Here is a 22354-nt window from a genome sequence, read left to right as displayed (position 1 = left end):
CAATTTCGCGGTGAGACTTGCTACTTGCGCCAGCGTTAAGTCCACCGCATTCATTCGACGTACATACGTACATGAATCAATCAGTTTTCGTCCCAAAATTCATTAGTATTTCTCAGTAAATTTCTCATATAATAAAAATTCTCGAATCCATAAAAGTTTGCGGTTCGGCAGTTGAATATAATTACGTTATATGCAAGCTTATCCGACATAACCTAAAGGGAGTAAGTCAAAATTTGCTATCGAGAGTATACTTGTGGTTTTCAGTCGGAAAAACTGGAGTATTTACAGATGAAGTAGAAAAATTACCAAATATTTTAAAACCCAGGAAATAATAGTGACGTCTAAAAATATACTTGCGGTCATACTTAGCCGTTCAGTGCCATCCATACCTGCCGGTTTCATTTGTGTTAAGGATTACCTTGCGGTTGTAAAGCCAAAACCCGAGCACACATCGAGTGCCTCATCCACATCAAATCTATGTTGGCATCGGATCATCCGAAGGAACGATACACAGAATATCAAGGACAGTGGGGATTGGAAGCGCTGCTTGCGCCAGCAGAAGCTGCTCAGTCAGCCAGCGATTTGTACCTTTACGACCGCAACACACCGTAGGCTTTTGCAAAGTTACTAAATTTTTTTGGTTTCTCGTCACCAGCTAGGAGTAAAAAATATCAATATCCCGTATTTGAACTCGACCACCGCCAAATCTTGTTTATTGCTAAAAATCCATCTAATTTATCGTTTTGCACACGTATATTTAGTACTTAGATTGCTTTATATTACCACGTATATAAACTTCTGGCAAGCTACGTCATTCTGACTAGCTAAAACATCTTTTCTGTCCACCCTAAGCGGTCTATCTTTGGGTGTAACCAAAGTACCTACCTAATATTTCAGTGCGTTCAAATAATTTTATTTATTTTAAACGTTTTCGCCTCCGCCGTTGGCAGACTTCAAGTTTAATAAAGTCAAGAGTTTAAAGTTTTCATTTAAAGTTTTTCAAACGAGGGTCATCATGTCCACTGATTCACCAATCATGGCTGATTTCATTTTCGATTCAAGCAATCTTGTGCTTTTCTGTACACAACTTGACAAAGAAGATCCCGAGGATCAGACGGACACCCTACTTGAGGTTAAACTTCAAGACCTTAACGCTCTTAGGGAAACCCTTCAAATCGCTTACCGAAAAGTGTGTCTGGCTGACGATAAAATTGTTCCGGCTGATTTTAAAGAAGAAGCAACTAAAAAATTTCAACTATGCACGGAGAGCTTCTACATTTGTAAGTCGCAGATCATGGATCGACTAAAAATCTTGCAAGGCAACACATCTAGTTCAGCCAATACCAATCGACTTTCCACATGTTCACAGCAGTATACCTAAATCACCCTAAGCTAACTCCAGCACAAAAACTGTATCACTTGCGGAACAAAACCAAAGGCAAGGCAGGTGCCATAGTCAAGCAGTACAGTCTATCGGATGAAAATTTCTCTCTAGCTTGGGAGGCGTTAAGAGCATGCTTTGAAAACAAACGAATTCTCATTGACAAACAGTTGAAAACCCTATTCAATCTCCCGTCTGCCAACTCGGAAAATAGCGAAGCTATCCAAAAAATTCAATGTACCATAAACGAATGTCTTTCCTGCCTCAAAACTCAAGGGGTTTCGGTCTCCGACTTGGATCCCATTCTTGTCTACTTATGTTCTACCAAGCTACCTGACGAAACCCTATCTCTATGGGAACAGTCGCTTAAGACACGAAAAGACCCAACTGGTCCCAAATGGCTGAGTTTCTAACTAGTCGCTATGAAGTGGTGGAATGTCTACACGGGTATAAAACCACAAAAACCCGAAATTCAGTATCATCAAAACCCTCATCAAAGATTAAATCGTATCATTCGCAGGAAAAACTGTCCCTCAAATGCAAACTATGCGAGAAAAATTACTCCTTGAGATTCTGCACCGAGTTTAAAAAACTTAGTGTTCCTGATCGCATCAAGTTCATCGAACAAAACGGTTTCTGCTCCAACTGCTTGGCTTACAACCATCTCCTCACCGATTGCCACATTGCATTCAAATGTTTCCATTGTAAGAAGTCCCATCATACCATGCTGCATCCGACTTCTACTCCTAAACCGGATCCCGAGGAACCAGTTCAGAACCAAAACCCAAAATCAAAAAAACGTGCGACCGCCTTGTTGCATACGCCTTGTTGCAACCGCCTTGTTGCAAACATCAGAGGCCAAATCAAGTAAACCAAGACATCATATTTTTGATATTACAGAGGGTAAGGATTCTCCTAATCCTTCACCTGAAGCCGAATCCAATGTTCAAGCTAACTTTTCAAGCAACAACGAAAAAACGTTACTTCCAACCGCCCAGGTACAAATAGAACACTTGGGTCAGCTATATACGCTCCGAGCTCTAATCGATCAAGTATCTCAGAAAACCTTCATCTCTGAAAAGATTCAAAATCGGTTGCAGCTCCCTACCGATCGAGGTAACTTTTCCATTAGTGGTATGGGCGGCAAGATTGTCGAAAATTCAACGCGTGTCTGCAATCTTACCCTTGTCGCCAAACGGCATAACATTCGTATTAGCAACAAAGTGATTGTTCTCCACAAACTCACTAGCACGTTACCTACGTTCCAAATCAAAAAACCATCTGCCTCGGAAATTAAGGCTCTCGACCTCGCCGACCCATTTTTCTTCACACCTTCTCAAATCGATCTCTTAATCGGTAGCGATTTAATACCAGAACTTATACTTCCGGGTGTCAAGCACAAAGTGCTGGGTAGTCTTCTCGCACAAAATACCATATTCGGATGGTACTTAAGTGGGCCTTTAAAATCTACCGAATGCTCCGCATTCCACACCTATGTCGTGGACGATTCCAACGAAAGTCTCAATTAACAACTTAAAAGATTTTGGAAGTTAGAGGAAGTATCGGAGAGTCATCCACCCTCCAAATAGATACCTTTTGTGAACATCTATATCACAATACCACCTATAGGCAACCAGGTGGACGATACGTCGTTAGATTACCTTTCAAATCAGATTTTCCATCGAGCCTCTCCCTTGGTCCATCGCGTTCCCAAGCAATGTCGCAAGCCATTCGCATGGAACACTCGCTTAATAAAAAACCAGAACTCCGAGATGAGTATAATAAAGTTTTGGAGGAATATTTATCACTTGACCACATGAAGCCAAGTACTTCCAGGGAAATTCATAAAAATGATTGTAATTTTTCATACTACTTACCCCACCACTCTGTCGTAAAACCAGACAGTAAATCTACCAAAGTTCGGGTGGTTTTTAATGCTTCAAAGCCAACAACATCGGGAGTTTCTCTTAACGACACACTTCACATAGATCCTTCTTTACAATCAGATCTCATGCTTGTCATTTTAAATTGGCGATTGTACAAATACGTATTCAACGGCGATATTCAAAAAATGTACAGACAAATTCTATTGCATGAAGATGATCAACAGTTTCAAAGAATTCTCTTTCTCAGAGGAAACGAGGTCAAACTGTCAGACTTCGCACTAAAAACGGTAACCTTCGGAGTTAATTGCGCGCCATATCTGGCTATACGCACACTACACTAGTTAGCAAATGATTCCCAAACTTCCCATCCGTTGGCTAAGAGAATTCTCACCGAAGAGACCTATGTCGATGACATACTAACTGGGGGACACGACCTTCAAGGTTGTCTATTGGCTCAATCTGAACTCACTCAATGCCTTAATTCAGCTGGGTTTCCTTTAAAGAAAATAACTGCTAATCATTCTAAACTTCTACGTCATATACCAACCGAAGACCTACTAGATTCCGATTTTCTCAAGATTGATTCCTCAAGCTCCACCAAAACTCTCGGCATTCAGTGGAATGCTTTAAATGATTCCTTTTGATATTCCACGGAAATCATTCCATTAGCTACAGAGGCAACGAAAAGGCAAATCCTATCCTCGGTATCGAAACTTTTTGACCCCGCAGGGTGGCTATCGCCCATTATAATTCAAGCCAAAATACTGCTGCAGCAAATATGGTTAGAGGGAACTGGATGGGACGAATGCGTAAAACCACAGTCGCTTCAAAAATGGAATCAGTTTATTTCGGATCTTCCCAGTATAGGAGAAATACAAATCCCTAGGTGGACGGAATTCACACCAAGTCATAAAATTCAGATTCACGGATTTTGTGATGCCTCCGAAAAGGCATTTTGCGCATCCATCTAAATAAGAACTGATAATAGTAATACCATAGCTTCACATCTTCTCTTCTCCAAAACTAAAGTAGCACCACTTCAAACCGTAAGCATCCCACGCTTAGAGCTGTGTGGTGCCGTTTTGTTATCGAAATGTATCAAATATGTTACAAAGCAACTTCCTCTAGGAGATTCGGAAATCTTTTTATGGTCAGATTCTTCCACAGTCCTTTCCTGGTTAGAAAAACCTCCTTGTACGTGGAAAGTATACATAGCCAATCGCACTTCGCAAATCATTCAAAATGTCGGAAATATCAAATGGCGACACGTATCCACGAATCACAATCCTGCTGACCCTGGGTACACGGGGTTGCCGTCCGCAATACCTACTAAATAAATCACTCTGGTGGCATGGACCAACGTGGTTTTTGAAGCCACCAGAGCAATGGCCAACATCGCACCCAAAAAAAGTCGCTTCTCTCGAAGAACGCAAAGTAGAAGCCTTTCATTCCACGGAAACTGAATCAGACATTCTCGATCGTTTCTCTTCTTGGCCCAAAGCCTTGCGAGTTATAGCCTATATGTTTCACTTCATCCATCGTATCAAACCAAATCCAATACAGTCCACTTCCGAAACACGGTAAGAAACAGTAGTCCTAACTCAAAAGGAAATCCGTTGGGTAAAAGTGCGACTTATAAAGCTCGCCCAAGAAAGACATCCCAAAAAGTATAGCAATCTAACTAATAAACAACCAATTTTCAAGAAAAACTCACTGCTGACTTTGAACCCTCTCTTAGATCAAGATCAACTACTTCGAGTAAACGGCCGGTTGGCAAATTCCTTTATCCCCGATCGCGAAAAGCACACAATCATCATTCCGGAAGCTTCACGGCTCTGTTAACTGTTCATCCAGTTTTTGCACAACTTATTGATGCATGCCGAACACCAATTGATGATCAGGACCGCGAGGCAGGAATATTTTATACCCAGACTTAAGTCAAAAGTGAAAAGTTGCATACGTAGTTGTAAAACATGCACTATCTTCAAACAAAATTCACGTTCACAGATCATGGCTGCTCTACCACCAGAGCGATCCAACTTTTCCCTCCCATTTACCTATACCGGAATTGACTTTGCAGGCCCCTTCGATTTAAAATCATCCCCACTGCGAAACTCACCTGTTCTTAAAGGTTACGTCGGTGTGTTCCTCTATTTTTCAGCCAAGGCAATCCACCTAGAACCTTGCTCGGATCTCTCCACTAAAGCCTTCCAAGCTACCTTCGATAGATTCATCGGAAGACGCGGCCTGGCCCAGTGTGTCTTTTCGGATAATGGGAAAAACTTCGTCGGTGCCGGTTGCGCATATCAACGAGATTTCAATCAGCTCATCAAAGAATCATCAGATGACGTCAGGGCCAAGTACTGTATACATGGCTCCTAACGCTCCCGACATGGGCGGCCTCTGGTAGGCCGGCGTCAAGAGTTTCAAACTACATTTCAAGCGAGTTGCAGGAAGCCTTAAATTCACCTTCGAGGAGCTTGCAACCGTGCTTCCGCGAATAGAAGCCGTCTTAAACTCTCGACCACTTTCATCCATGTCTAGCGATCCCCAAGAGCTTTTAGCCCTAACACCAGGTAATTTCTTAAGAGGCGGTCCTCTTCTTGCTACACCAGAACCCCACATCGACAATTTGTCACTTCAAAACCGTTGGGAGAAACTTAAATTATTGCACCAACAATTCAGTCAGCGGTGGAAAGATGAGTATTTTAAGGAGTTACACCAAAGATATAACTGGAAAGTTCCACAGAAAAATCTATCCATCGGGGAGTTTGTCGTTTTTAAAAACGAACTACTTCCCCCAAACGAATGGCGCTTAGGCCGCATCGAGAAGATATATCAGGGGTCAGACGGGAACGTGCGAATAGCCGACATACGAACTCAACAGGGAATCATAACTAGACCTATCGTTAAACTTTGTCCGCTTCCTATTCAACCAGAGATACCTACGCAAAGCTGACAGCCACACCTATCATATCTACTTATACACCTAGCCATACGTCTATCAAGATCCTTTACTAAATTTCATCTCATTTACAGGTACCGAGTTGCCGTCCCGGCCGAGGCGGGCTTTCACCACGTACCTCGCGTATCGTTTCTGGTCGCGATAGCTCTGACTCCTCCAATCCGTCTCGCCCACGGCGAAATTTAGATGTACACCTCTGCCTTGTGTGCTACAGGTTCCATTCACTACGCTTTTCTAAGCAGTTCTGTGCACTGGAGTTGGAGGAGCGCTAGGAAACAGTACGCTATTTCAAGTACTGTCCGAACTGCTTGGCGCGTACGCATAGCCATGTGCGAGACTGTACCTCGGAGATGAAATGTAAGATGTGCAATCAATGGCATCACACCCTCTTGCCTCGCCCCACCATCGCCGAAGAGGAAGCCGCTAAACAAGGTGTAGCAATCCCGGACCCACGACTTGTCATCCAACTAGACCGTGCCATCTCGCTGCTCCAGAAAATGCGAAAACAACTTGCACCAGTGCAACGGGGCCGGCGTGTTTAAGAAACTTACGTCGCTTAAAGTCTTCGCGTGACTTACGCTCATGCACCCATGCATCCCTGCAAAAAATTCCTTTACAAGCATCCCTGCTCTAATTGGAACTTCGAATGCGACATTGGAATTGCTTCCAGTATATAGTAGTTGTAGTATATAGTCTATTGTCACTTAATTTTCGATCTCTTTCATCAACTACCATCGTCGAGGACACATCATAGTCAACGACGTATTATTTGAGCAAATCACCGCCGTCACATCAAGACTACCAGGATTAAGAGGATACATCTTCAGCGTCAGCACATCTAAGCCAACGTGATAAGTATCTCATATAAATCTATCCATTTTGCACATTTTTCCCAAAATCCCAAAACTCCCGGTTCCATTCCTGTGACTTCGATATATGCATACATATGTGCATAGGTTCGCTCATGTACATATATAGCTATATACAGCAACATAAATCTTCGTTTATATATTTTTCCATTTACCTAAATTGTTACCTATTCATGAATTCGAACATTTTCTTAAGTCGATAGTTACCTAGTTTAACTTTCATCATTGAAGTTTGGTTTACTTTAAATTTAATTCATTACATCTTCCTCTGTTAGTTCATAAGTTGTTGTTGTTAATAAAAACCCTGAATTAATTGGAAGGGAGTTGTACCCATCAATTCGGAATACATACCCTGCGTAAGTATAATTCCCAATTTGCATTCAAGCACACCCCTAGTGTTCAACAACAGTATATAAGTAAATTATGTCAACATTCAACTCCAATTTGGTAGGTGCATAGATTCTATGACGATAACTATTTTCTGTGAAAATGGGCGAAATAGGTTGAAGCCACGCCCAGTTTTTATACACAGTCGACCGTCTGTCCTTCCGCTCGGCCGTTAACATGATAACTTGAGCAAAAATCGATATATCTTTACTAAACTTAGTTCACGTACTTATCTGACCTCACTTTATCTTGGTATAAAAAATAGCCGAAATCCGACTATGACCACGCCCACTTTTTCGATATCGAAAATTACGAAAAATGAAAAAACTGTCATAATTCTGTACCAAATATGAAAAAAGAGATGAAACATGGTAATTGGATTGGTTTATTGGCGCAAAATATAACTTTGGAAAAAAAACAAATATAACTTTGGTAAAATGGGTGTGACACCTACCATATTAAGCAGAAGAAAATGAAAAAGTTCTGCAGGACGAAATCAAAAGCCCTTGGAATCATGGCAGTAAATTAGCGGTACCCGAGAGATGATGTTCTGGGTCACCTGATCCACATTTTGGTCGATATCTCGAAAACGCCTTCACATATACAACTAAGGGCCACTCCCTTTTAAAACTTTATTTAATACCTTTATTTTGATACCCACATCGTACAAACACATTCCAGAGTCACCCCTGGTCCACCCTTATTGCGATATCTCGAAAAGGCGTACACCTATAGAACTAAGGCCCACTCCCTTTTAAAATACTCATTAACTCCTTTCATTTGATACCCATATCGTACAAACGCATTCTAGGGTCACCCCTGGTCCACCTTTATGGCAATATCTCGAAAAGGCGTCCACCTATTTAACTAAAGCCCACTCCCTTTTAAAATACTAATTAACACCTTTCATTTGATACCCATATCGTACAAACACATTCTAGAGTCACCTCTGGTCGATCTTTATGGCGATATCTCGAAAAGGGGTCCTATCGAACTAAGGCACACTCCCTTTTAAAATACTCATTAACACTTTTCATTTGATACCCATATCGTACAAACAAATTCTAGAGTCACCCCTGGTCCACCCTTATTGCGATATCTCGAAAAGGCGTCCACCTATAGAACTAAGGCCCACTCTCTTTTAAAATACTCATTAACCCCTTTCATTTGATACCCATATCGTACAAACGCTTTCTAGGGTCAACCCTGGTCCACCTTTATGGCAATATCTCGAAAAGGCGTCCACCTATTTAACTAAAGCCCACTCCCTTTTAAAATACTTATTAACTCCTTTCATTTGATACCCATATCGTACAAACGCATTCTAGGGTCACCCCTGGTATGGCAATATCTCGAAAAGGCGTCCACCTATTTAACTAAAGCCCACTCCCTTTTAAAATACTTATTAACACCTTTCATTTGATACCCATATCGTACAAACGCATTCTAGGGTCACCCCTGGTCCACCTTTATGGCGATATCTCGAAAAGGCGTCCACCTATAGAACTAAGGCCCACTCTCTTTTAAAATACTCATTAACTCCTTTCATTTGATACCCATATCGTACAAACGCATTCTAGGGTCACCCCTGGTCCACCTTTATGGCAATATCTCGAAAAGGCGTCCACCTATTTAACTAAAGCCCACTCCCTTTTAAAATACTTATTAACACCTTTAATTTGATACCCATATCGTACAAACACATTCTAGAGTCACCCCTGGTCCACTTTTATGGCGACATCCCGAAATGGCCTCCACCTCTTTAATACCTTCCATTTGATACCCATGTCACACAAACACATTCCAGGGTTACCCTAGGTTCATTTTGCTAAATGGTGATTTTCCCTTATTTTGTCTCCAAAGCTCTCAGCTGAGTATGTAATGTTCGGTTACACCCGAACTTAGCCTTCCTTTCTTATTTCACTTATTTCATAAGCATTTTATTTTTTTGGGATTTAAAAAAAGTGAAAGATGTCAAACCAACAATTTTTTTGTGTTTACTTTGGTTTGGCATTTCCACAAACTTTAAGATTGATTTTAAAATTTTTTTAAAAATCAAAAAACCATTAAGGCCGCCAAGAAGAGTAAATGGTTTTACCTGGTAATATTAATACCATGGGTCCCGGGAAGAGAGAATGGAGTTACTTCTTATAATTTTATCATGGTCTCTACCCATGGTGGAATCACCAGGTGAAGTAAATAAAAAAAGACAGAAGATGTACGCTATCTGAAATGGTAGGGATATATTTCAAAGGTCAGAAGAGGGTAAAATTTGTACACGCTTCAAAAAAATAGGAGTAGAAAAATAGATACCTTGCTACGAAAGCCATTACAAGCCATCGATAGTCAGACCTATCGATAGTTTGCGATAGTTAGAGATTGACTATCGTATAAACTATCGATAGTTTTCTTAAGTTGACTATGCGAAGTTCATGTATGAATATGGCAAAAATTATAAAGTTGATTTCTGAAATAATATTGCTAATAAACACTTATTGTTAATTTTATGTATGTTTTTATTTTAAAAACTATTTTGAGAAGGGTAAATATACATTGTGGTTTTCAACGTACCTTCATACATATGTATCTACATTTCATTTACTTCGTATATGTACATTACACACATACATATGTCTGTATGTATTTTTAAATAAACGCTTAACTTCTATTTAGGGAGTTCCCAATATGTTGTAAAGTGTTGTATCGTTCTATAGTTTAGAAGCGCTTTTATCAGCATTGTTGCTTGCTGTAAAAAATGTGAATAGCGACGAAAGCCAGCTGTTCGGCGATATTCAAGTTATGTACAATAAACAACAATGCTGATAAAAGCGGATTTAAACTATACAATGATATAATACTGTACAATACCTTGACAGCTCAATTATTTTGATTTGTATTTCGAGAAAGCCAATGGTTTTTATTGAGAAAAACTATTTTATCCATATTTTTAGGCTTTAGTCTGTTTCGCAGTTCGCAGTTTGTTTAGAAAAAGTTAATCTCGTGTCAAAGATAATTCCTAAATCCTTAATTTCGGATTTACGCAACAAATCAACGCCATCCAAAGAATAGTTGAAAGTATAGACATATGCGCGGCGGCAATAAGAGACAACGCAACACTTGCAAATGTTTAGGCTTAGGTTATTGGTGGTACACCAATTTAAGAAAATGTTTAAATCTTGCTGAAGTTTTTGGCAATCGAGAAGGCTGTTAATATTGAGGAATATTTTGACATCATCTGCGAACATTAAGCACTTTGACGATATGATATGCGACGGTAAGTCGTTTATGAAGAGTAAGAATAACAGAGGGCCAATGTGAGTTCCTTGTGGAATACCCGATGTGGTATAGACTTCAATGTTGGAGCTTATTGAGTTTATTATCACCGATAATTTCCTACCAAAAAGAAAACTTCTGAAAAACTTCAATAAAGTGCCGGAAACACCAAATTTATTGAGCTTGAGTAAAAGAATGTTATGGTCTACTGTATCAAAAGCTTTTGAGAAGTCGGTATATATGACATCGAGTTGCGAATGTTGTTCCATTGCAGTGATAATGTTGTTTGAAATAAGAGATAAATTAGTGACTATTGATTTACCTGGCAAAAACCCATGTTGGCAGCTAGTTAGGGCATGCTGAACATGTTCGAGTAGTTTTTTGTTAAGTATGTGATCGAAAATTTTTGGAAAGACCCCCCTGCTTTACTATAGCTCGATAGTTGGAGATGAGGCTTTTGTCTCCAGATTTGAAGATGGGTTCAATTGAACATGACTTCCAACAATCTAAGAATCTTCCTTGGCGTAAACATGTCTTAAAGAGTTTGATGATTGGTTTTACAAGAGAATCCACGCACTAATGAAAAATATTGGGGGAAGACCATAAGTGCATTTGAAGCTTGGCTTAAGGTCTAAGATTGCATCTGCAACATCACTCAGTGATAACAAATACGTCAATAAAATTAAAATTAGTTGGTCTTGAAATTGTAGAAGGAGTGTTTTCGGGCTGGTAGCTTTCATAAACTTCTTGAAAAAATGAGGCAAATAGATTGCAAGTCTCTAGCGTAGTATTGGATAGGCAGCCTTTGTAGAGTGTAGAGATGCACGACGTTTAACCATACAGGTATTGCAAAAAAAAATACGGTTTATCACTCGGGAGCAAGAAATCAAGATCAGTTGGATTAATACCAACACAATTAATATGAAAAATTTCTTTGCATTTCTGACATTGCACTTTTTGTGTATCAGCAACTATTCTATTGACTCTTTGTTCGCAACAACAATACATTGTTAAAATGATATTTTAATGATTATTTGATTATTATATTTGCTATTATATTTGCTTGCATTAAATAAGAAAATAAGTTTGCTACACAGAGACAGTATCTTAATTCCGACGCAAAGTAAAAATGAAACACGTCTGGACACCACGGCGACTCACGACAATTTATTTTATTTAGTAAAGATATAGCGATTTTTGCTCAAGTTATCGTGATAACGGCCGAGCGGAAGGACAGACGGTCGACTGTGTATAAAAACTGGGGGTGACTTCAACCGATTTCGCCCATTTTCACAGAAAACGTTTGTCGTCATAGAATCTATTCCCCTACCAAATTTTACACGGATTGGTAAATGTTTGTCTGACTAATGGCATTAAAAATATTCTAGACAAATTAAATGAAAAAGGGCGGAGCCACGCCCATTTTTAAATTTTCTTTTATTTTTATATTTTGTTGCACTATATCATTACTGGAGTTGAATGTTGACATATAATTTGACTTAAAAATTTTTTTTTAAAGTGGGCGTGTTCGTCATCCGATTTCGCTAATTTTTATTTAGCACACATATAGGAATAGGAGTAACGCTCTTGCCAAATTTCATCATGATATCTTCAACGACTGCCAAATTACATCTTGCAGAACTTTGAAATTACCTTCCTTTAAAAGTGGGCGGTGCCACGCCCATTGTCCAAAATTTTACTAATTTTCTATTCTGCGTCATAAGTGCAACTCACCTACCAAGTTTCATCGCTTTATCCGTCTTTGGTAATGAATTATCGCACTTTTACGGTTTTTAGAAATTTTCGATATCGAAAAAGTGGGCGTGGTTATAGTCCGATATCGCTCATTTTAAATAGCGATCTGAGATGAGTGCCCAGGAACCTACATACCAAAATTCATCAAGATACCTCAAAATTTACGCAAGTTATCGTGTTAATGGGCAGACGGACGGACGAATGGACATGGCTAATTTTATTTCTTTTTTCGCCCAGGTCATTTTGATATATAGAAATCTATATCTATCTCGATTAGTTTATGCCGTTACGGATTACCGTTATGCGAACAAAATTAATATACTTTGTTCTGCTCAGCTGAGTATAAAAAAAAATTTTCAATCAAAAAAAAATTAAAAAAACAATAATAATCAAAAAATTATTGTTACAGGCTTCCAGCTCGAGTTCGAACCAATTTATTTTTAATTGTTATTTGTTACATTGACAATAAAATCCGAACATTCAGTGTATTTAGTTATTGCTTTTCTGATTAGTTTTTGTTGTATAATTACTTACTTAAAGTCCGTAGAAACAGAGTAAAACGTCAAACGTTTATTCAGTAATACAGTTTAATACGAAGTGGAAGAATAATTGATGAAGTATACATTTATAATGACATTAATTTATAATAAATCAGAGTTTCTCATTTAGTAAATATGTGGGTTGCAGATTTGCAGAGTTGCAATATGAATTCAATATGTTTAACAGTTTTCATTTGTAATATATTTAAAATAGATTACACTCCAGTGTTCAGAAGAAACTGAATTTAAAGTTACCATAATAACACAAGCACAAACAAAAATTTAGACCCAGCAAAGAGCTTATAATTTTCCAAAGATCTCGGTCCTCTGAATATGAATACCAAATGAAATTCCTTGAAGTAGGTTTCCATTTTTTAATGAATATTCCAGGCGCTACTGACTTATTAAACCAGTGTGAGGAAACCGAAACTCGAAGCTTTTTTCCAAATACTGAAGGCATTTTTCACATTTAAAGTAACGATAAGGCAATATTCCTTCGATCCATCGAGTGCCACTTATGGCCTCTTGGGCCGCTTTCTTCGCCATGTTCGCAGCTTGTATGGTAGATCTTCCTTTCCTAAATCCAAACTGGTTATCGAAAATACCCCTCACATCTTCGATGTGTTTTTCGAGTCGGTTATAGAGGACTCGCTCAAAAACTTTACCGGCGGAGTCGAGCAGGCAAATGGGCCTGTAGCTAGATGGTTCCGCCGTATTTTTACCAGGCTTTGGCAACAGCACTAACTTTTGTCGTTTCCATATTGTAGGAAATATCCCCTCAGCCAAGCATGCATTGAATAGTTTCGCAAATGTTGGCGTGTTGTAAGTGAGACCTAGTTTGGGTGCTATGTTTGGTACCCCGTCTGGGCCAGGAGATTTGCGGTCTTGCAGCCTATTCACCGCTTGAAGGACCTCGACGACGGTAACCTCGTCAAATGAGCATAGTGCGGCGCATGATGTGGGAGAAACTAGCTTCCTTTGCGTGGGAAATAAACTATCTACCACGTTTCTAAGAAAAGACGGGCATGTTGGCATCGCCTCTCCTTTGTGTTTTAATTTCTTAAACACCAACTTAACACACCAATTAACACAAAAACAAATCTACACAACACGCAAATTAATAGAGCCAGAATATTTCAATTGTGTTGTTAGTGTAGAAATGAGAAAAACTGAAATAAGCATGAAAAATACCAGCAGGAAAACCTAGTGGTTAAGGCAACTGCAGCTTCACCGTGTGATTCGCGGTTCGAATCTCGGTGAAACCTTTGATAACATTACGAAATTGCCTGATGATGATTACATTGGCGGTTTTCGAAATAGTACCATCGCAATATGCCAGTAAATGTTTCTTTCTTTCTTTTCAGTTTCTCTTAGAAAAATATAATAATTGAATATTCAATTATTATAAGCCGGTGTTAAGCTCATGAATTCTTAATAATAAGTTATTTTATTTTATTTATTTTATTTGATTACTTTTATTTAGTTAAATTTTTAAGTAATAATAGGTGTTTACCTTATACATATATTAATATTTCTTTATCCCTCAAACTGGCAAACTCGTAATACTGTTCAAATTAAGTTCATATTTTGCGGGCATGTAAATGTTGGCTATATATGCTTATAAATAAGTTTTCAGTAAAAAATAATGTCTGGAAAAATATTTATGGGAGAAATAGTGAACACCGTTTCGAGACGGTCTTGCCGGTTCACGTGTGTATAAAATTGTGTTTCTTAAATATTTTTATTATGAAAAGATCGTAATTTAAACGATTTTCTTTAAATAAAGCTTACAAAAACATAAAGTAGTAATACACTAAAGCTTGGCGTTAACAATGAAAAGTAATACAACATAGATATTTTTAATTCATTTCGAAATATTATGGGGGATGGGCACGACTGATCTCATCTTAAAATTAATTTATTTTTGTGATTGTAGTCCCAAAAACAATTTTTGTCTGTTGTGCAACATAAATGCAGATTACATTTGGAACAAGTGGCTGGGTATCCTTCTGTTTTCAATGTTTGCACCGTTTCTATCCATATACTTTAGGAAGTGATCACGGCCGTCAAATCGAAGATCATCGAGAAGATGAAGAGCCCTTTATCCAACTATTGAGAGACCAGCCTTTTGATATAGGGAGCGATCAATACTTTGCCCCGATGACTGTCTACCAACTGTCCGCTTTTCTTTGAAAAAGAACAAAACCAGCAGCTATTTCCTCACGGAATTGCGGATGATTGCACTGTTTTTTTCCTTCAGACACATTGCTCGCATCGTTTGCTTTCTCAGCGCGCATACGTTTATACAAAACATAAGCATTTGTTGCTTCCATGCCCACAAAGTGATAAAAAATCCAAGTCATAATATTTCGGCTTTTAGTCTGAATATGATAACGACAGATAAGATAAGACTGTCCATCAGATCGACTCCACCCATGTGAGCATTGTATTCTCTAATGATTTGGGGAAAGTTTACTTCCATGAAAAGTTTTTGTTTTCTATCATACCTTGATACTTTCGCTGGTTGAATATCAGTATTCGCTCTCAAAAAAGGTTCAATACCAACATATGTAGATATCAGACGTAAACATTTATTATCCTTCCATAACACCGTAGTCACACCGACTCCTTCAAATGAGGTCACATAATCGACGGAAAATCCTCTGCTTTCTTTGCTCACGCCAGCGTCAGTTGGCAGCTTGCAGCCAGGAATGCGATTGGCCACAGCAAAGAAATCCCTTACCTCTCACTGTACCCAAACTATATATTCCACGAGCTCGCAAGTATACTAACAGAGGTAATGATGTATAAAAATTATCAAAATATAATATGTGATTGAATGACAATATTTGATTTGGCTCCAAAATCTCGTGTGTTAGGTAAGACAACATTATCCCCGGCACCACTGTAGATTTCGAAACGGTAGGCAAAGCCGTTCGTGTAACATAGCACAAATAATTTTCCACCCCACTTGTGAGGCTTATTTAGCATATATTGTAAAACTAGGTTGAACTGGCGGTCCAGTAGCTTCAACTGTTGGTAATGGAGATCGAGGCCTTTGAGATGTTCTTAACGATCGTTTTGCTATCGGTGTAGAGGATGTGTATGGGGTTTGTGAACCAATCGATTCATCGAAAATCAGTGTTGAAATTGCTACTGGTTGTTCGATTGAACTTATATTCAGCGATGAATTTGCAGTCTCTTATTCTGAGCCTCATCCATTGTATTTATGCATTCTGCAATTATCTGCTCAGCTAAGTCATTACCCTCAACGTTATCAACGACATAGTCAGGGTCATCGATACCGTCATCACTGCTGAAAGTTTCGTCTTCGACTTCCACGGAATCGATGAATTCTATCAATTCTTCATCGGATAATGCTTCCAAATGTATATTCCTTTAATAAAAACGTCCAGAGCAATCCATATTAACCACAAAACTATATATTCCCTGCAATGAATCCGTGGCGTACAAGTGCATCCGTGGCTTGCTCGTAGGAGATCGCAATAGCCTTGACCAGAACCCGAAGTTTTGGATAATGGTGCGTTTTCCACCTCCTACAAGCTCCTTCATCTCCTTTATAAGCTTTCTGAGGCACTGGAAAGCGTTTTCGTTTTCTGTTTCGCCCTCGGCCCCTGGCTCTGATTCGCTCAATCTATGCGCTGGAGCGGAACGTGGAGGACTGCGCAAGTCTTGACCTCCTGATGAATGGATCCATGCTGCCGGCCTCGCCTATTTCAACCGGGACAATTGGTGGTGTTCTCATATTGCTCTTCTTCTTTCTTTTTTCTTTTATATTAGCTTATATTATATTTGTACTTATATTTTCCATTGTATTTGTGCTTTTAAATTTATTTAATTAATTAAAATTAATTTTTTTTATTTTTATTTTTTTTATTAGTTTTCGGTAAGTATTATTTTATGGTATATTTTGCTTTATTTTCGCTTTATTTTACCTAGTTTTAGTTGATTTTATTTTATTTTATGTTTGTTTGTTTAATGGTGTGTTCAATGTATACTTATTATTAAGAATTCATGAGCTTAACACCGGCTTATAATAATTGAATATTCAATTATTATTTTTTCTAAGAGAGAAGAAAGAAAGAAAACTTTACTGGCATATTGCGATGTTACCATTTCCTAAACCGCCAACGTAATAATCATAAGGCAATTTCGTAATGTTATCAAGGGTTTCACGAGATTCGAACCGCGAATCACACGGTGAAACTGCAGTTGCCTAACCACTAAGCTCTCCTTCTGGTATTTGTTTTCATGCTTATTTAAGTTTTTCTCATTTCTACACTAACCACACAATCGAGACATTCTGGCTCTATTAATTTGCGTGTTGTGTATATTTGTTTTTGTGAAGTTTCTTTTTCGTTGAGAATGAGAAGCTCACTTGGATCGAGTATACTCGATACCTTTTACTGAGTATGAGTACAAGCATCGATACTTTGATCCGAGTATTTTATACGAGTACCGGTATCGATACTTTTTCTAAAAGTTCTATCACTACGTAGGGTTGACCACACAAAAAACATATTAAGGAATTTTTAAATCCGATACTTTCGACTTGATATAGGTCCAAAAGTATTTTCTAATTAAGTTACTTCAAGAGAGATTTCTTCACTCAAAATAGGTTTATAGCCTTAATTATATTTCTTGTTTTACAGAATTAAGATTCAACAGGATGTTATTGATTTGCAACGACTTAAGCTTGAAAGACAGGAGCGAATAATAATGGAATTAAAATTGAATAAATTATCTGAACAAGCAAAAGAAGTTCGTTTAGATTTAAAAAATGACCTGAATTCTATGATACAACATGGGGATCCTAAAATAAAAGCAAAAGCAAAATGTTTGCTACTTATTGGAAATCTTAGAGAAGAAAAGAAGGAAAATCTTGCAAGTTTGCAGGGTAAAGCTATGATCTTGCCACAATTTTTACGTGATATGCAAGAGCGCGCATTAGAGAGAAGTGTCCGTCATGAAAAGGCTAGACAAAGACGTTTGCAACAAGAAGCCGAGAAAGAAGCACACAAAATGGCTGCTGAAGAGGCGAAGGTTGGTATATAATATAAAATATTTTTTGTTAATAAACATGACCAACACCATCAAATATCTCTTTTAATTAATTATGTACACTAATGGCCGAGTCAAAATGCACTTTTTCATACGCATAGGTTCAACTCAACATTGTACAGTACAGTATGTAACGACAGGCTGTCACCATACTGGCTGAAATGAATGGCAGCATGTATGTATCTGTGTCTAGGTGTAATGTGTCCATTTTCGAGTTTCATCGGCAATGTTGCAACGAACAGAGCATCAGCATAATGGCAACATTGTGCCTGCAGCAAACACCATGTTGCCAAAGACGTAGCAACATTGCGGTTAAGGCACGAACTAAACGCATCTGTGTAGGTCTTAGAGTGTATAAGCGTTTAAGAATATAAATGTAAGAATGTAAATGCATAAATGAAAATACGGGAAGGCCGAGAGATAGTTTCCGACGTGTGGGTAAAAATTTTCCGTTCATGGGTGACGTTCTTTGCCACGGCGCTGGTTATAAGAAGGAGAAAGATAAGCCACCGGGCCAAAGTCTTTTTTCAACTGTGCACAGTACAAGTCTCAATCTTGAAAGTGAATTCATAGTAAAAGTGCCACTAAGTAAATTAAAGTGCTCGGATTTAATTGAACAAAAAGAAAAAAGGTATTTGTAGTGCGCGAATAAAAGCGAAAAAAAAAGTTGTGCGCGCGTTAAGTTTCCGCGCGTACATTTGACAGTGCCAGTCGGGGACCCCGACGTTCTAGCAAACCTGCCCAGAAAATTAAAAGCCGGACCACCTCGCCAACCCAAAGACTCACTGGGCACAACAATTCGACGGCACACAACTCCTACAACAACAACATCTTTTTTATTGGCGGTCACACTTTTTGGAATCGGCGGCGCAACGCCAACAACAATTACAACGCATTTTTACTGCCAGCATCAATAACTACCACGGGCGATTTAGGCATTGGCAACAACACTTTTTATTTGCAGCACACCACTCCTCAGCAACAGCTACAACATCTTTTTTCTGGCAGCATATCGCCACAACAACAACTACACACTTTCACAGCAAAGTATTCCTCGTTCACCAGCACCAGCTAATCAGTCAACTAAGATCAATATTTTTTACCTATGTGAAATCACCGTCAATTACAACGAAAACCTCAACTATGTCCAAGGCACTGTATATGCACCGTTCCTCAATAACGTCCCAGAAAACGAAATCGTGGAGGGTCTAAATAACTACAACGTCATTAGCGTTTACAAACTTCAAAGCGCCATCGAAGGAGCTCCTAAACATTCAGGAGTAGTTTTAATAACATTCTATACCAGTTTCCTCCCAGAAAAGATCAATATAGCTTAATAACCAACAAAGTGCGGCCCTACTACCCTAACCTAATGCGTTGCAAAAATTGCCAAGTCTTAGGACACACGGTTAAATTCTGTAAAAACACGGCAGCATGTGAAAGGTGCAACCTCCCCCCTCATAACCCCACTCCATGCACACGAACCTATTGTGCCATCTGTGCTGGTGACCACCCAGCTTCATCAAATTCGTGCCAGATGTGCTGGTGACCACCCAGCTTCATCGAATTCAAAAAGCCAAAGAAATCATGAAAATCAAGACCCAAGGGAAATGCTCACTTAGAGGAGCCAACAAAATGTACAAAGAACGCAACCCCTTCGTCCCAAACTCCAACTCCTTCGCCAATGCAATTAAAAGAAATAGTTCTAACGACAAAGTTACGAATGAAGAAACAAAAGCAACACAACATATTACTTCCCACAGCAAAACCAACATACCAGCTCAACCTGTAAAAACAACCGTATCGACAACACTAAACAATAAACAAGAAGAAAATAAAACCAGTTTTTCCTCCGTCTACCCTACCACCAATTACGATCATCAACCAATTGATATAACAGAAGACCTAATTGTCACAGCAAACTTAAACACCACTAATAATAACTACTCTCGCACAACGCCGACTCCGGCATTAGCATTGAAAATGGTACAGTTGCCTTTAACATACCGAACGCCCCACCAAATAAATCCTCGAATGAGATGGAAATCGAAACAAGACAACAATTAATTTTTGACTACGACTCAGCAAGCAACCTACATCAAAACAACAACATCACCGATTACATCAACTCCTCTACCCCCATCAGCAGTTACAGAATACGTAACTTCTAGAGACACTCAAGTTAATCAAAGTGAACTCTTATACATACAATCAAACTACTAACAAAACTCACTTATTGTAGTATATATACATTTATACTTAAACAATTTTTATTATGGTAAAAATATTACAGTGGAATATCAGAGGATATTTCAATAACTATAACGATGTAGAGTCTGCGGACTCAGCTGCCAAAAGTACCTACTACAATCCCACCTTCTCCTTCAACACATGCTCCAAAAACGATATTCTCAAAACTATCGAACGCCATCTGTGACACCTAAAAACAGTTGAGTGTCCCCAATTTAACCATACATATTCCCTCCTAAATCCACTAGGCGCGAAGTCAATATATCCAACTCCCCTCTCCAAACAGCAAATCACCATATTTATAAAACTCAGGTTCAGGCACACCAAAATATCCCACGAACATATACTACTTGGCACGGCACCTTCGCCTTGTCGGTTCTGCGGGCATCTATTTTCAATTGACCACGTTCATGATCACTGCCCAGCACAAACCACCAAAGGACTAACGACATTTGGAACTACAATACCATCCTCACTATTAAGAAACGTTACCTATAATAATGTGATTACCATATACAACTTCATAAAATGTATACATCTAATAACATCACATACACTAGTCAAGCTTTTAACGCATACTAACATATGGAAATACTTAGTAATAAGCAATATGTAAAGCATGAAGCACCGAAGGCCCTCGCTACCATCGTGCTAAAAACTGTTAGGGTAATATTGGATATTTCCCCAACAAATAATAAATAAATTAGCATCACTATGATGTTAGTAAATAATCACAACAAAAAAAAAAAACAGTAGCCCACTTATGTACATATACACATCAAAGCAAGCAGCCACGCTTATGCACAAGGCAACGAAGAATATTCCACACACATAACCAGCAGCTCGAAGTGAAGAGATTATCCCACATACACATACATATGTGGTCATCAACTACCCAATATGCACAAGTACAACTTTTTTCCAACCTTTGAGAAATATGTAGTTCTCAAATGGAAATCAAACTTTTACAACAATTAGAGATCAAATCGTTTTTTCCAAAGTTTGTTGTCAAATTGAGTGCTCTTGGAGGTCAATTTGAGATATTACTTAAAATTTTTTTACATGGTAACGCGTCTATTCATTTATGTGTGTGGCAATGCTGGCCAATCATCTGTCAAAAGATTGGATAGCAGTGAAACTGAAAGTAGTGGAAAAAGTGATTTAATTAATATATTTCGGGGAAGTACCCAATTTTAATATGGTAAGTATTTAGTTAATTTAATATACATATGTGCAACTATTAAAATGCATAGAAGCAAGAAAATTAGAAGTGAGGTAAGGCAGGTAGTGGCTTGGCTGTCGGAGTGCTCGCCTACAATTGAAAGTTTGCCAATGGAACCTTCCCCGTCAACTGCTGCATTCAATCCTCCTTTGGAAAAAACTTCTTCGGAAAGCGATTCAGAAGAGATTGCTGATGATTTACACAACTTAAATGATGAGTTAGCTAGTTGAGCAGTAGAATTCAATATTACAAATGCAGCTGCCAATAGCTTTTTAAATATATATTTCCATACAAATTTTCTACTATAAGAGCTTTGTAAGCTATTTTATTTATATATTCTATTCTACTGTATACTTCGTACTCTCTTTTTTCTCTAGGTTGTTGAACTCCAAACTATAGTTTGTGGCAATTCCATACGCTTCATAAAAAAGGTGTGGCGAAAAGTGGTGAGCGATGAAACTTCAGGCACTTCACTTGGAAGGGCACGTCCAACAAGAAAGCTATTAGAGTGCTCAGTATAACGGGAGCCCTGAAGAGTAACTATTACATGTCCATTTTTATTTTTATTTATAATTGAAATCTTTTTTATTTCAGAGGCTTACAATCAAAAATTTGCCAACTCTGCAAATGAGGACTTTGAAAGGACTAATATGTCCTTCTTTCATCAAGCCAAAAATCGCATGGTGAGAAAAATGCAATACAGCATGAGAAAAATGCAATACAGCAAGAAAGAGAATGCTACTGA

General features: G+C 38.5%; 2 protein-coding genes across 3 annotated transcripts in view; one reads left to right on the top strand and one right to left on the bottom strand.

Annotated features, from left to right (window-relative positions):
- Nucleotides 1-22354, bottom strand: part of GABPI (zinc finger DHHC-type palmitoyltransferase GABPI) — a 327590-nt gene that overhangs the window by 100217 nt on the left and 205019 nt on the right. The gene's annotated exons all lie outside the window — the stretch shown is intronic.
- The window catches only part of LOC137240373 (golgin subfamily A member 6-like protein 1), a 304742-nt gene that overhangs the window by 141645 nt on the left and 140743 nt on the right, over nt 1-22354 (top strand). For both annotated transcript variants that reach the window (XM_067766525.1, XM_067766526.1), the window contains exon 3: nt 17729-18119. In XM_067766525.1, the coding sequence (XP_067622626.1) occupies nt 17729-18119 (391 nt within the window). The remainder of the gene's footprint in view (nt 1-17728; nt 18120-22354) is intronic.

This window comes from Eurosta solidaginis, chromosome 2 (assembly GCF_040869045.1).
Source record: "Eurosta solidaginis isolate ZX-2024a chromosome 2, ASM4086904v1, whole genome shotgun sequence".
Taxonomy (NCBI): domain Eukaryota; kingdom Metazoa; phylum Arthropoda; class Insecta; order Diptera; family Tephritidae; genus Eurosta; species Eurosta solidaginis.
This window is presented reverse-complemented; position numbering and strand designations above follow the sequence as displayed.